This window comes from Cervus canadensis, chromosome 29 (assembly GCF_019320065.1).
Source record: "Cervus canadensis isolate Bull #8, Minnesota chromosome 29, ASM1932006v1, whole genome shotgun sequence".
NCBI lineage: Eukaryota > Metazoa > Chordata > Mammalia > Artiodactyla > Cervidae > Cervus > Cervus canadensis.
This window is the reverse complement of record NC_057414.1, coordinates 5,287,291-5,304,408: the sequence shown is the minus strand read 5'-3', so window position 1 is coordinate 5,304,408 and position 17,118 is coordinate 5,287,291. Positions and strand designations below refer to the sequence as shown.

The window sequence follows — 17,118 nt, the reverse complement described above, 5'->3', positions numbered from 1 at the left end:
CTAACTTTTGGCTTCCTGATCTAAGTATCAAACCCACTGCAAAAGATATTCAAGCCATTCTAAGTGCTTTTGGGGGAACCAGCCAGGAAATACACACAGTGTGCTGTTTCAAATGTTAATATGAAGAATATCAATCCTGTGCCCTTTCTCTACTACTTGTTACTATTAGAAACCACTATCTTCAGTAGGGTAAGTTTCCCTGGACCACCGTTTACTCTTTCTCACCGATCAATATTTAACCCTTTAATAATTCAGATTTCACACAGAGCCAAAACAGACATATTTTTCTCAAACAAGAACTACAGAGAAGATACCACATCTTTAAATGCATAGAATATATGCATTTTACCTATAGCTATAAAGGAAGAAATAGCAGAAAAGTAAAGAGTCTCTAGGAAAATAAAAGGAATGTCCCTTACCGGAATAAACGCATGTTGCATAGCTTGTTCACATTGTTTTAAAGAAGCAATAGTATCCCACAGAAGCTGATAATTTTCAGCGCGAGAAGCACTTGGCCGCTGCATGGTGAAAGCTAGTAACACTCAAACTGAGCTCAAAGAACCCAGTTGAAGAAGGAAGGGAGGAAAAAAAAAAACCCTGCAGATCTGTTACATAAACTTCTTAATTAGATCTGCTACACAAACTGCTATCTTAAGACTTAAAAAAAAAGTTAATCAGAACATTTCTTTTGGGGGATAACTGGGCATGACTTGAACAGAGACAGATGTTTTCATTGGGAAGGATTTTCGTTCCCACACTTGTGAAAAGCAATCCCATCAGTGTTGCCCTGTCTTTACACGGATCTGGCGAAACTGCACATACCATAAGTGTGTGGGGGGAAGGAAGTAGGAGGGAGAGAAATGTAAAAAAAAATATTTCCACCAGAAGATTTGGGTGGCAGGCCCCGGAGGTAGAATTTGAATAGCTTGTGAAAAGTAGTAAAATTGAAGGGAGTGGGTTACACACACACACACACACACACACACACACACACACACACAGACACACACACACACACACACACACAGAGGCAGGTGTCTACACTTGTCTGCTCCGTGTGAAATATCTGCCTTCTCACAGTGTCATTTAATATGTCCAATTTTTCTCTCAGTTTAGCTATGATCTAGACGTGATACAGTTTTCATCTATAGGGTATTACTGCCTTCATTAACTGCAGTTATTTATCTAGGGTTATTTCTAAAAGCTAGCTAGAAAATCTTTGAGAACAACAGGAGTCAATAATTTATCTTAAAATCCAAGAGATTTTAGCAGACCTTTGTGTTGTTTCATATGTTAGGTAAAAGGCACATTTAGTTCTTCTAGGTAGAATTTATATAAATAATGCCAGGAAAAGTGAACCTTCAAATATTCCAGGGGCCTGAGAGTGGGCTACACATCACTGGAATATGTTAATTCAAAAGAAGTTGCTTGCACACTTTAGCAAAAAGGTATGCAGGCAGGCTCAATCTTTCAGTTGTGTCCAACTTTTTGTGACACCCTCCCGGACCCTCTCTCCATGGGATTTTCCAGGCAAGAATACTGGAGTGGGTAGCCATTCTTTTCTCCAGGGGATCTTCCTGACCCAGGGATCGAATCCGCATCTCCTGCATTGGCAGGAAGGTTCTTTACCATTGAGCCACCTGGGAAGCCCAACAAAAGGTGTAAGTTGACCTTAAGTAAAAACTGAACAACAGAATATAGCAACATATTTTGAAAGTCCCTTCCCTTCAGACAGGAGCCCACAAGGTAAGATGAGGCTCCACTAGCCCCTGGGCTGTGGGATCATTGAGGCAAAGGATAAAGCACCTTGTAAGGTACTAAGCACTTTGAAGTTTCAAAGGAATTTATGTTCTCAGGACTAATTACACAGCCAACAATGGGGTTATCTATTCATATATTTTTAGGAGTAAGGGGTAAGCTGAGGGCAATACATAGCATGATGAGTAACTTGTGCTTTTAATTGACCTAGAAAATCCAAGGAGTGTAAAACAAGGTACAAATTGTAGAAAATAGTGTGATAACATAAATGAAGGATTTTTGCTGTATTATTTTTAGAAGAGCTGCATGATTTGGGTTACCTAGATTTTCTGCATTTGTACCCTGGTGATGGTGGGTGAGTTCATACTAATGACCTTGCTGTGTGAGAGTCTCAAAGGCAAAGTGTGCCTCTTATCTCATTTATTTTTCAATTTTGAACTGAAGGAATTGCAGGTAGAACTGATCTTTCAAAATCTCTACCTGGGCTAATTTGCAAGGAGGTTGTTTTTCCTTAATATTTCATGAGTACACACCATAAGGCTACTGCCATTAGACAATTTGTTTTTCAGATTCAATTCAAGCAACCTTCTCTTTTCCCCATTCATGGTGTTCTCCTGTTCCGCTCACACCCACAGGCCCTCCTCTGCCTTGACTGCTGCCCTTACACTCTCCCATCTGCCCCAGCCACATGCTTCCTCCTCATGCACTGTCGACCAGCCAGCCCGCAACTCCCAGAAAGTGTTCCTCCACTGGCTGCTATTTGTATTTCTGATCAAACAACAGGAAAATAAAAGCTGTTTTCTAAGTTATCCTCCAAAATATCCTTTCTGAATACCTTGAACAAATATTCATCATTACTCCAGACCTCAACCTCTAGGTCTTCTGTCCTGCCTTGGACTTCTTCTACTTACTGTTCATCAGATTCCTTCTTGTGTTTTTCATTTAAGCAGCATCTTTTAAAAGATTCTTCTTTCCTTACTCTTTGGCCAAAGGGTAGAGAATCCACAGTCTGCACGTAGAAACTCTACATGAAAAACACTCTTGGAATCATGCATTCATTCATTTATTGATCCAAGAAGCATATTAGGCATCTCCCATGAGCTACATTTTTTCATTGTATTATGGGCAAATGGATATATCAGATGTTGACTTTGTTTTTAAGGAGCTTAGAATTTAATTGAAAGGATGATGCATGGGCATACATAACAAAAAAGACAAGTTAAAAAAGGGTAAGTGTCATAAAAAAGCTGGTATAAACTATTTATAAAACAATGAAAAAGAAAAATTACATCAACTAGGAAAATTAGGGCAACTTCATAGAAGACTTAGCACTTGACTAGAGTTTAAAGTTAGGGTATAATTTGGACTTGCAGAGATAGGTAGGGGGCATTCCTGAAGAAGAAGACCTAGAATAAAGGCTCAGAGTGGGAAAGATCATTACTAGTTTTTTCGAGGAAAGTACATAGATACATTAGGTGAATTAATGAGTGAGTCAGTGTCATTGTGTTTTCCACTGCAGATATAATGTTTGTGCTTATAATGATCAAACCAGAAGAACAGGCTGGCTACATTTGATAGGCTGAGGTGGGGTGAATGGGACCTGCAAGAAGAATATAAAAATATGTGATTCTTTAAGTAGATCTTTTTTTGAAGGATTGAGATAATCTATTAAAAATAAGAGAACATTCTTAAAAATAAATAAATAAATAAATAAATAAATAAATAAATAAATAAAATTAAAAAAAATAAGAGAACATTCTTAAAAATTAAGACCGGCAAACAGTTATTTGGAATTCCTTAAGAAAAACATTATCTATGACATAGAGAGAGTTGGATTCAATCTTCTTTGAAATTCAAGTTGTTTTCAACTGGCTCAAGTCAGATTTCATTATGTTTTTCTCAGTAACTGAGGAATTACCTGTTTCAAAGATTTAAAGTTCTTCTCATTGAATACTATTTTCTGTTTGGATCTCTGTAAGTTTATCTTAATTGTCGAAGACATAAAACAGTTTTTGCAAGGGTTTAAATCATTCTTGGTGGGAAGTAATTAGCCTCTAATTAGCAACTAATAAAAAAAAAAAGAATACCAAAGCAATATTTGCAAAAAAAAAAAAGAGAGAGAAAATGTGACCCCAAGGCTCAGATGGTAAAGAATCCACTTGCAATGCAAGAGACCTGGCTTGGATCCCTGAGTTAGGAAGATCCCTTGGAGAAGGGAATGGCTATCCACTCCAGCATTCTTGCCTGGAGAATTCCATGGACAGAGGAGCCTGATGGGCTATAGTACATGGGGTCACAAAAAGTCAGACATGACTGAGCAACTAACACTTTTGCTTTTTCATGATTGCTACTGGAGTCAAGTAACAATTATTGAATACAATTATTATTCTTGAATAAAATGTCAGTAGCTTCCTGTTCCTAATGCTAATCAATGTTAGCTTTAACCAGTTCTTAAAGCATCAGTGTGCATAAATTCAGTGAAACTAAACCTCATGAGAGAGTAAATGTCACATATTTATTCCTTACTCTTTAAAATAGGAATATTGATATACTTTGGAGGGGTTAGGTGGCTCAATCATTTCAGTCATATTGCTTTTTTTAAAAATTCAGTACATATATCATGTTTTTTACTCATACCCAATCACTTCTGTAAGTTCTAGTCTATTACTTTCGATATTCAAGTGAAGTCCACCATGACTCTTAACCTGATCTGTTTGATGTAATTCAATTTGGCTCAGTTTAACAAACATTTATTGAGCTCTACTATGTGCTAAGTAAGCACTAAGATAAAAAGATAAATATTATATAATGTCAATTCTCTACTTATTTTCAACAACCCCTCAGTATGCATTTGCCTCTGCCCACAAAGTAGAATGTTATACATATTTTCTTCTTGTGAGCACATTGCCTGATATGTAAAGCCTACTATTTTCTGTTAAACCCTCAGCCACTAGGCCATATGTCCATAATATTGAAATACCTCTAAATTAAATTAAAGGACTTAGAATGTTAAAAGTACTTTTTATTTGGTAGTATTGCCATGCTCAAACAGTCCTGTATTTGAAAGCTTTCTGCTGGGAATGGTTTAAATATAACTTCGTGGCAACAGAAATGCAGCAATGGGGATTAGATTTACATTCCTATCTGAAAAAAAAAAAAAACCAACAAAATATATGAAACAATTAATCAAAAATGAACAGAGAAGAAAAATCAGTGAACTCTGGGAGATAGGAAACAAGATAAGTCCTGTGACTGCCCCATTTACCACCTTGAATGTCTAGGCCACATCACAGAAAAAGGGGATCCAGTTGGAACCCAGTGAACTTGCTGAATTGAGAATACAGAAATGGTTTTCTGGAGAAAACAAAGCAACAGGGGAAATAGAGAAATTCATAATTATAATTGGAGTTTTCAGTATACTACTCTGAATAATTAATATACTAAGCAGTTTCAGTGTATAAGGATATGTAAAACCTTTATGAAACCACCCATCAATTTAGGCTAATATACCTTTAAAAAACCCAGACTTCCCCAGTAGCTCAGCAGTTAAAAAAATCCACCTGCAGAAACTGTGGGTTCAATCCCTGGGTCAGGAAGATTCTCTGGAGGAGGGCATGGCAACCCACTATAGTAATCTTGCCTGGAAAGTCCTATGGACAGAGGAGCCTGAAAGGCTACAGTCCATAGGGTCGCAAAGAGTCAGACACGACTGAAGTGACTGAGTATGCACCTTTAAAAAAACATTCCACCCTACCACAGCAATCTTTGCAAGTGTTCATGGAACATTTACCAAGATAGAGCATATTCTGAGCCATAGATCAAATTATAATACATTTAAAAGAATTCAGGCCAAAGAAAGTATATTCTCTTACATAGTAAAATTAAGTTGTATCAGCAACAGAACAATCTCTGAAAATTCCCAAAATATTTGACAAGCAAATAACACACTTTTAAATTACCTACTGGCCAAAGAAATCAAAAGTAAGTGAGAATGCATTTTGAACTGAATGAAAAAAAAAAAAACCAAACAAACACAATATATCAACATTTGTTGGATGCTCTTAAAGCAGCACTTAAGGAAAGAAGAACAATACACAAAAAAGATCTTCATGACCCAGTTAACCAAGATGGTGTGATCACTTACCTAGAGCCAGAAACCCTGGAATGAGAAGTCAAGTGGGCCTTAGGAAGCATCACTACGAACAAAGCTGGTGGAGGTGATGGAATTCCAGCTGAGCTATTTTAAATTCTAAAAGATGATGCTGTGAAAATGCTGCATTCAATATGCCAGCAAATTCGGAAACTCAGCAGTGGCCACAGGACTGGAAAATGTCAGTTTTCATTCCAATCTCAAAGAAAGCAATGCCAAAGAATGTTCAAACTACCACACAATTGCACTCATCTCACATGCTAGCAAAGTAATGCTCAAAATTCTCCAAGCCAGCCTTCAACAGTATGTGAACCGTGAACTTCCAGATGTTCACGCTGGATTTAGGAAAGGCAGAGAAAACAGAGATCAAACTGCCAACATCCGTTGGATCATCAAAAAAGCAAGAGAGTTCCAGAAAAATATATATTTCTGTTTTATTGACTATCCCAAAGCCTTTGACTGTTTGGATCACAACAAACTGTGGAAAATTCTTCAAGAGATGGGAATACCAGACCACCTGACCTGCCTCCTGAGAAATCTGTATGCAGGTCAAGAAGCAACAGTTAGAACTGGACATGGAACAACAGACTGATTCCAAATCGGGAAAGGAGTATGTCAAGGCTGTATACTGTCTCCCTGCTTATTTAACTTATATGCAGAGTACATCATGCAAAATGCCAGGCTGGATGAAGCACAAGCTGGAATCAAGATTGCTGGGAGAAATATCAATAAACTCAAGACATGCAGATGACACCACCCTTATGCAGAAAGCAAAGAGGAACTAAAGAGCCTCTTGATGAATGTGAAAGAGGAGAGTGAAAAAGTAGGTTTAAAACTCAACATTCAAAAAACTAAGATCATGGCATCTTGTCCCATCACTTCATGGCCAATAGATAGGGAAACAATGGAAACAGTGACAGACTTTATTTTTGGGGCTCCAAAATCTCTGCAGATGGTGACTGCAGCCATAAAATTAAAAGACGCTTGTTCCTTGGAAGAAAAGCTATGACCAAACTAGACAGCATATTAAAAAGCAGAGACATTACTCTGCCAACAAAGCTCCGTCTAGTCAAAGTTATGGTTTTCCCAGTAGTCATGTGTGGATGTGAAAGTTGGACTATAAAAAAAGCTGAGCATCAAAGAATTGATGCTTTTGAACTGTGGTGTTGGAGAAGACTCTTGAGCCTCCCTTGGACTGTGAGGAGATCCAACCAGTCAATCCTAAAGAAAGTCAGTCTTGAATATTCATTGGAAGGACTGATGTTGAAGCTGAAACTCCAATACTTCGGCCAGCTGATGCAAAGAACTGACTCACTGGAAAAGGCATTGATGCTGGTAAAGATTGAAGGCAAGAGGAGAAGGGGATGACAGAGGATGAGATGGTTGGATGGCATCACTGACTCGATGGACAAGAGTTTGAACAAGCTCTTGGAGTTGGTGATGGACAGGGAAGACTGGCGTGGTACAGTCCATGGGGTTGCAAAGAGTCTGACATGACTGAGTTACTGAACTGAACTGACTGAAGGAAATAATAGATTTTCTGTGGTGGCTTACATAGTAAAGAATCTGCTTGCAATGCAAGAGACCTGAGTTTGATCCCTGGGTCAGGAAGATCCCCAGGAGAAGGGGATGGCTACCCACTCCAGTATTTTTTGCCTAGAGAATCCCATGGACAGAGCTGCCTGTTGGGCTAGTCCACAGGGTCACAAGGAGTCATACATGACTGAGAAACTAACACTATATATCACTAAACACTTATATTTGAAAAGAAAGAAAATCTTAAATTAATTATCTCAGCTTACACCTTATTAAAATAGAAAAATATCTAGCAAATTGAAGCCAAATAAAACAGAAGAAAAGGGAAAATAGAAAAAAAATAAAACTAACAGCTACTTCTTTGAGAGTATCAATACAATTGATAACCTGTTAGCAAGACTAATGAAAGAGAAAATTTTTCAAGATTAGAAATGAGTGTAGCATCACTACAGATACTATAGCCATGGAAGGTCTAATAAGGAAGTCTTGGAAACAACTTTATACCAATATTTTTGACCCCTTATATGGAACAAATTCCTTGAGAGTTTTAAGCTACTAAAGCTCACTCAAGAAAAATAAGTAATCTAAATAGCCATGCCATATTCCTAACAAAGTTTTTATTTTGTAACTAAAAACTTAACCCTCAGGAAACTCCAGGCCCAGATGGCTTCTGATGAATCCCATTTAAGAAAAAAAAATTAATTCTACACAAATTCCTTCAGAGAACAGAAGAGGAAAAAATACTTTACAACTTGCTTTTTTTTTTTTTTTGCTACAACATGGATTGTATCCCATCAGGCTCCTCTGTCCATGGGATTCTCCAGGCAAGAATACTGCAGTGGGTTGCCATTTCCTTCACCAGGGGATCTTCCCGACCCAGGGATTGAACCCACATCTCCTGCTTGGAAGGCCTGTTCTTTACCACTGAACCACCAGGGAAGCCCATGCCCTCGTTAATACATATGAAAAAAAATTCTAAACACATTTTAGCAAATTGAATCCAATAACATGTAAAGGGCTAATGCATCATAATCAAGTAGGTTGAACCCTTAAAAATGACCTAACATAATTCATCATTTACAAACATTTAAAGAAAAGAAAAGAAAAAAAAAAACCTGTGCTCAGCAGGCACAAAGAAGACACTGCAAAAACCAATATCAATTCCTGGTTAAGGGAAGAAAAAAATCTCTCAGGACGTCCCTTCTTACTACTTCTGTTCAGCATTGTCTGAAAGGTTCTAGACAGTTAAACAGGTCAAGAAAAAATGTTGGAAAAGAAAAAAATAAAAGTATCTTTCTTTACTTTTGACATAACTATCTATGTAGAAAATCACCTGGAATCTAAAGTAAACTTCAGAATTTATAAGCGAGCTTAGCAAAATTGCAGAACATAAGATCAGCTTAAAACAACCAACTTATTTCTCTTTACCAGCAATAAATAAATGAAAAATTAAAAAAAAATACTATTTACCATAAGGTTATAAACATAAAAAACTTAGGGATACACTTTATAAAAATATTTATAAGCCATGTACACTGAAAACCACAAACCTTTCCTCAGTGAAATTAAAGATATATAAATGGAGAGACACATGAAGTTCCTGGGTAATAAGACTCAATATTGTTAAGATGCCATACACTGAAAATTATAGGTTCAGTACAATGCATACCCAACCAAAATCCCAACAAGGTTATCTGTTTGCTTATGTGTTTGTTTTAGAGAAACTTACAAGCTGATTCTAAAATCATGGGGAAAGTCAAAGAATCTAGAATAGCCAAAACAACTTTGAAAAGGAAAAATAAAATCAGAGAAACAATACTACCTGTTTTCTAGACTTACTGTACAGCTAAAGGTAATCAAACAATTTGGCGCTCGTGTGCAGATAAACAGATCAGTGGAATAGACTAGGTCTTTCCAAGTGACACCAGTGGGAAAGAAGCCACCTGCCAATGCAGGAGACAAAAGAGACTCAGATTCGATCCCTGGGTCGAGAAGATTCCTTGGAGGAGGAAATGACAACCCACTCCAGTATTCTAACCTGGAGAATCCTAAGGAGAGAGGATCCTGGAGGGCTACAGCCCATGGGGTAGCAAAGAGTCAGACACGATTGAAGCGGCTTAGCATGCTCACAACAGACTAGAAACTCCAGGAATCAACCCACACATCTGTAGCCAATTTATTTTCAACAAAGGTGCAAAGGCAGTTCAATAAAGAAAAGGTAATCTTTTCAACAACTGTTGGTGCAATAATTAGATACCCATATGCAAAATAACAAACTTTGATGTATACCTCTTACTACATAAAAATTCAAGATAGAATATAGAACTACACATAAAGCCTAAGTGCAACTTCTAAAACACAGAATATCTTTGTGATCTAAAGGTTAGATACAACACCAAAAGCACAACCATAAAAGAAAAATATTTGATAAATTGGACATTGACAAATGGAAGTTTTCTGTTCCATGAAACATTGTTAGGAGAATGAAAAGACAAGTCAGAAAATGCAAGCAAACTTACAAACTATATATTTAATATAGGATTTGTTTCTAAAATATATAAGGAACTCTCAAAGCTAAGAATAAAAGAGTCAATTAAAAATGAGCAAAACATTTTAATAGACACCATAAATGAAGATATATATGTCTCAAATGAGCATGTGAAAGAGTATCAACATTATGATTAGAGAAATAAAAATTAAAATACTACCACACTCCAATTAGAAGGAATAATACTAAAAAAAACAAAAAACAAAAAAACTGACCATCAATGATTCATTAAAATGTATAATACTGGACTTCTCATACACTGCTGGTGGGAATATAAACACTACAGTCCCTCTGGAAAGAGTTTGGTGGGTTCTTAAAAAGTTAAACATGCACCTTCTAAGATTTAACCATTCTACTACTCCTAGGTATTTATCCAAGAGAAATGAAGGTATATGATTTGAAGGCTTGTATAAAAACATTTATAGCAGCCTTCTTTGGAATAGTAAAAAACTGGAAACAAGTGAGTAGGTAAGTAAATTGTGATATATCCAAACAATGGAATACTATTCAGCACTAAAAAGGAATGAACTATTGATGCCCACAACACATGGGTGAATCTCAAAATAGTCATGGTGAATGAAAGAAGCGGAAAGGACATATACTGCATGGTCCTATTTATATAAATTGTGGAAAATGTCGACTAACGTATAGACATGGCAAGGAGAGACTGCTGGTGGGGAGGTACAACGGGCAGAGGGAGGGAGTGGGCTGGAGGTATTACAAAGAGGTATGAAGAAACTTCTGAGGTTGAAGGATATGCTCATTATCATAAGTGGATAGTTTCATATGTCAAAACAGCAATTTGTAAATCTTAAATATGCACAGTTCATTGAATATCAATTAGACATTGAATATCAATTAGTCATTGAAGCTATTTTGAAAATTTCCTTAAAAAGTTCCTAGAAGAATAATCAGAAAGTCTCACTCTCCTGGGCTTTATCCAAAGTAATGATTTCTGTTAGCATTTAATGTTATAATATGATAGGTTGATCCATCTCCCTAGGGTGGGGAGGCGGTCAGAAAGCACTGACTTTCCCACAGGAAGGAAAGCAAAGAATACGAAAAGTTCAACCAGAGGAAAGGGCTGAGATATCATATCCAGGAGCTTTACTCTTAGCTATGATTCCTGCCCTGACTAGCAGCAAGAACTTGGTTCTGTCATTTTGCTTTGACAAGCTCCAATCACTCATCTAAAGATACAGAAGTTAGACTCAACCATCCCTCAAATGTCCTTCAGAGCTCTAATTCAGTGATCTATCGATAGACTTTAATCCTCAATAATCCTCTTTTTTCTCTCAACTAAGAATTTAAAAGTATGGCCTTAAACTAAAAATATCCCACGTAATTTTGAAATGTGCATTATCACCCTTGCTGATAATCTTTTTAGAAAGAGAGTAAACTCTTGAGGGTAGGCCCTTTCATCTTAAAATTTCTGGTCTTCTCATAATATTTCAAGTTCAGAGCCTACATTGTAATAATGATACTGTGATTGCTATTAAAATTATAAGGATAGAAAACTACTATTATACTTCTTAGAAAACTTTCCCATGCAGCAGCCATCTTATTTCCATGAAGATATTATTTTCAATTTACAGAGACAGAAACAGGACCACAGAAGTTAACATTAACTTGCTTTACCATATGCCAGCCACACGACCTTGGACAAGATCCTTAGTTTCTCTTTGCTTCTGTTGCGTCTCTGTAAATTTGAGATTATAACAGAATTTACCTCATAGGATTGTTGAGGATTAAATGAGTTAATATTTGTAAAACTTTAGATTGGAGACTAGCACACAGTTATCACTATTATTCTTTGAGAAACTAATTTCATTTTAATGTATTAATATAATAAGTAAGAATTAAATAATTAAGTATGGACAGAGAAGTCTGGCGGGTTACAGTTCATGGGGCTGCAAAGAGTAGGACACAACTGAGTGACTAGCTAACGTAATAAAGAAGCAAGATCTAAGATAAATTCACATCTCTTGGTTCTCTGTTCAACATACACTTGACCAGTGATCAGTAAATATTTATGTACTTTCAGATTTGTCTTTCCTGATTACCATCACACTCCAGTCTAAGTGTATATTCTCCTAATGTTCATTCTCCCTATCTTAATTTGGCATATATTTATTTACTATTTTTTAATTTCTAGTTTCCCCAACTAAACTGTAGGATCAGAAAAGAGAAGCCAATGGATAGTCGGTGCCTGTGCAGTGTCTGGAACCACACGGAGTCTTTCAGTGTTCGTTTGATACTATTTTTATTACTAGGGCCTAAAATAGATAAAAGTATATGAAAACTTCAGAAACATATGTTAGTATATTTATCCAGATCTTCAGTGTTTCCAAAGATCTCTGGTGAGTTTGGCCATGGATCTTATCAAAAGCTCATATCTGACTGACTCATTTTCCCCTCTTTAAGGAAAAGTAACACTTTTTTTAATGTGGTAAGAGTCATATGACTTTAAGAAAATAAAAGAGAACATGGACTTTTACTGTATGCAACAGTGTTCCACAGGGCATGATACGACCTGTGGGATACCAAAATTCATAGAGAATCGTGCTCTATATTTGATCAATCAGTCAATATATTTCTTATGTGCTTAAGAGATGCAAGTGATTGTGATAAAGTGCTACTCGGTATACTGAGCCGTCTTCGGAATCATAGTAGTAGTAGCGTCAGCCGCTCTATCGTGTCTGACTCTCTGTGACCCCATGGACTGTAGCCCGCCAGCTTCCTCTGTTCTTAGGATTCTCCAGGCAAGAATACTGGAGTGAGTTGCCACTCCTTTCTCCAGGGGATCTTCCCGACCCGGGGACTGAACCTGGGTCTCCTGCATCACAGGCAGATTCTTTACCATTTGAGTTACATGGGAGGCTCTCAGAATCATAAGCCCAGGTCTACAAGGGGCAGAAAGCAGAGGATCCCAGAGAAACTGACTGAAGCGGGCAGCACACCATGTCTTGTCTGAACATAGTTCTACCAAATGCTAGGTCACAGCATGTAAACCTCAGGCCAGAGTCAAAGCTGGGGCTAACCCAGATAGAAATACGGGGCAGATCACATCTGTCTTCCTCATCTTTGCCCACTTCAGGAGCCCTCAGCCCTTCTCCTCTGGACTCTCCTGACAGAAGGAAAGCTATACAAACTCATTTATAAGACATTAAGACTTCACTGTAACCAACAAAGGTCCACTGTAAAGAAGAGGGCACTCTGCTCAATATTATATAATGACCTAAACGGGAATAGAATTTGAAAAATAATAGATATATGTATATGTATAACTGAGTCACTTCACTGTACATCTGAAAGTAACACAACATTGTTAATCACATAAACTCCAGTATAAATACAAAGTTTTAAAAGAAGGATTTACTGTCTTCCCCACTTGCTTTTCTGTCTCTTTTTGAGAACAAGTGTCAATTTTATCAATCTCTATACCCCAGATTAAATCACATTTCTTACATAACATAGGTATATTCCCTTGTGGCTCAGTTGTTAAAGAATCTGCCTGCAATGTGGGAGACCTGGGTTCGATCCCTAGGCTCAGAAGATCCCCTGGAGAAGGAAAAGGCTACCCACTCCAGTATTCTGGCCTGGAGAATTCCATGGACTGTGTAGTCCATGGGTCCACCAAGAATCAGACACGGCTGAGTGAATTTCATTTTCTTTCATATAACAATGTTACCTATATTACCTATATAGCATATAACAAGGGAGAGCAAAGGTTTGTTCAATAAAGGGATGGATGTTAAATATATGGATGGATGTTAAGAGCATTGTACTTGATAAATAACAGGAATTCCTTATACTTGTGAAGCATTTTTCTAATGTGACAAAGCACTTTCGCAACTAGGAATTCTTTCCTTTTACTTTTCACCCTCTGTCTTCACTCATTTAAATATTAGTCTGCCAATGGATACCTCATTTATATTCTTGGCCCAGATTTCTTTCCTGAATTGGATATCCTGCTGCCTGCTGGTCATCTCCACTCAAATATCTCACAGACATCTCAGACTAAACGCCTTCAAACTCTGAGCTCTTATCCTCCGTTCCTCCCCCTCAAATCTGCTTCTCTTTCATTTACTTCTCCGGTAAATCCCAGTCCTTCCACTCGGTTGCTCTAGACAGATGCCTTCATCTCAGGAGCCCACAGTATCCACTTCATCCTCACCCTCCTGGTCTAACCCTACTTTTCACCGATGTTATCTTTGCCATCTCCCCCGGCTCTGTGCTCCAGCCCCACGGGCCTGCTCCCAGTACTTAAAATGTGAGGAAGTGCCTTCTCGTGTCAGTGCTAGTCACCTGCCTCAAATCTCCTCCTACCTCTTCTCCAGAATTCTCTCCTGCTTATCCTTCCAGCCTCAGTTCCACTGTGCGTTGCAGGAGGCTTAGCAGTCTCCCTGGCCTATACCCACTAGACACCAGCAGCACTCCCTTCCCCCAGTTTTGACAACCAAATAGATCTCAAACATTGCCCCCTGTCCCCAGGGGGACAAATTCATTTCCCCCATTAAGAAGCTCTGTTCTACACACGGATCAGAACACTCCGTCACGGGTTTTTATGGAACCTAGTATGTAAATCTTTTGACTTCTAGATTACTGTTGGACCACCCCATTATGGATAGAGGAGTTCTTTATCATTTTATTACCTGGGCTGCCCTGGTGGCTCAGCATTAAAGAACCTGCCTGCCAATGCAGGAGATGCAGGTTTGATCCCTGGGTCAAGAAGGTCCCATGGAGGAGGAAATGGCACCCCACTCCAGTATTCTTGACTGGAAAATCCCATGGACAGAGAAGCCTGGTTGGTTACGTTCATGGGGTCACAAAAAAGTCAGACACGACCTAACAACTACAGAACAACAACAACATACAGTGTCTAGCATGAGACTGGACTTCATGAATGTATGTTGAATAAAGGAATAAGTTTGATTATTGCAAAAACCAATATGATATTTGGACAGCCAGAATTAACACAACCACTTTAAACTGAGGTAAAAGATATGCTAAGTGGCTGAATGACAGGCATGCAGAACACACTGTCAATAAATAGCCAACAGGGGGCCATTCTCAGTTCTTCTTATCGGCATAATCACTTTACCACCATTACCAGTGTTTTCCACCTTCTCAGATTACTGGAGCTCTGCCCCTTCCAAGGTCCCCGCAGCACCGTGTCCTTGCAGTATGTGCGGCATTAACATAGACCCTAGCACGGTCTCAAGGGCTGAAATGCTCAGGGCCTCCCGCTGGTTTCCAGGGATGCTTCACTACGATACTTATTAAAAATCACGGCATATTAAATATAAGGGGGGGTGGTTAGGGTTTCTCCTGTTGTGATAGGAATGCAAGAGGGGAAAAAGAAAATAACTCTCCTGAGTAAATTTGCTTTTAAGGTACTCTTAGCCTTGTGGTCCACTCTAGTAAATAGCCTAGAGAAAACTAATCACATGACAGGTTAAGATACCCAGATCTTAATGAAAGCCTTGCTGAATAAACTAGAACATGAAGGAACTTCTCAGGATACTGGGTTAAAATTATCTTTTATTTCCATGCTGCTTAAGTACAGCTAAGCAGAAAAATCTCAGTTGGAAAGAGAAATTCTTTTAAATTGCACTTTCAACATGCCTAATGTACTCGTCTATTTTCCAAGGTTTTGAAAAGCAGGATTTATACAGCGTGTATGTGTGCTAAGTTGATTCAGTCATGTCTGACTGTTTGCAACCCTATGGACTGCAGCCTGCTAGGTCCCTCTGTCCATGAGATTCTCCAGGCAAGAATACTGGAGTGGGTAGCCATTCCCTTCTCCAGGGGATCTTCCTGACCCAGGGATCAAACCCAGGTTTCCTACATTGCAGGCAGATTCTTTAACCTCTGAGCCACCAAGGAAGCACAACATAAAATAAGCACCCAATAAATACTCGTTAGCTATTATCTTTCTTCTTTGACTAAACGTATTTTTATTTGTGTATTACTAAGCTCTGTCTGTAAGTCAGATATTTATCATTTTAATAATTCATAAGCATTTCAAGAACCTAATCTTCATTACATTTTCCTCATCATATAAGTATTTCTTTGATTCTTACAACAATCCTACGAGGCTGGGATGTTTGTGTCCATTTTACAGACAGGAAACTGAGACCCAAAATGATGTGCCTATGATTATGTAATTTAGACAGTGACAGGGGCAGGGGCAGGACTAAAGCATTGGTCTTCAAAATATTTTGCTCCATTAACACCATAATATATATATATATATATATACACACACACACATATTTGTTTACAGATTTCCTTTTGTCTCAACTCTTTTAAGATATCAAAATGGCCCTAAAGTAAAGCTCCTTGGGAGTCTGTCTTCTCATTTTTCCCCTCTAATCAGTAAGTCTCCACTGGGTAGTGACTACATGTCTTAGTCAGCATTTGCATAAGTCTCTCTCTCTCTCCTTCCCCACCTTTTTCCACTCCTACTTCTTTTTTCTCTTTCTCCCTTATCTTTCCCCCTCTCCTTTTCTTTCCTTCATTTCTCTCTCTCTCTCTTACACACACACACACACACACACTCTCTCTCTCACTCAGAAATGTCTTATTGGTCTATTTCACATGGAAGGGGAGGGGAGTATTGACAATGACTTTGAGGTTTCCAACTTACCTGATGAGATAACTGGGATCATGTAAGAGCCAATAAGAGATAAGTTTGGATTACTAAGGCAGGCAAGGGGCAGGCAAGGTATATGAAAAAGCAAAGGAATGGTGTTTGGATTAAAAAAAAAAAAAGTAGTGTGGAGAGGAAGACAGTTCCTGATTATAGTAAAGCTTATAGGCAGGGAACACCAAATACTAAAAAGATCTTGCTGGAGGATGATGCATGGATTTGTGTCTATTGCATTAACTATTTACTGAGTAAATTTGGGGAAATCACTCAGTAAATAATTTTTACTCACCAAGCCTCAGTTTTCCCCCTTGTAAATTGGGAATAATAATAATAATGAACAATAATGTCATCAGTTTCCTGGGATCATTGGGAGGACTGATTGAATCACTTATATTTAACATTTCTTAGAACAGAGAGCTAAATAAATAACAGTAAATAAACGTTGGCTCTCACCAACATTATCATTATTAC

General features: G+C 38.0%; 1 protein-coding gene across 31 annotated transcripts in view; it reads right to left on the bottom strand.

Moving 5' to 3' along the window:
* DLG2 (discs large MAGUK scaffold protein 2) overlaps window positions 1-17,118 on the bottom strand; it is a 2,236,304-nt gene that overhangs the window by 894,171 nt on the left and 1,325,015 nt on the right. For 2 of the 31 annotated variants that reach the window (XM_043451500.1, XM_043451503.1), the window contains exon 1: window positions 420-550. The exons of 28 other annotated variants lie outside the window; for them this stretch is intronic. In XM_043451500.1, the coding sequence (XP_043307435.1) occupies window positions 420-524 (105 nt within the window). In that variant the 5' untranslated portion in view covers window positions 525-550. Of the gene's footprint in view, window positions 1-419; window positions 551-17,118 lie in introns of those variants that run through there. One more of the 31 variants, XM_043451506.1, reaches the window with a different exon arrangement.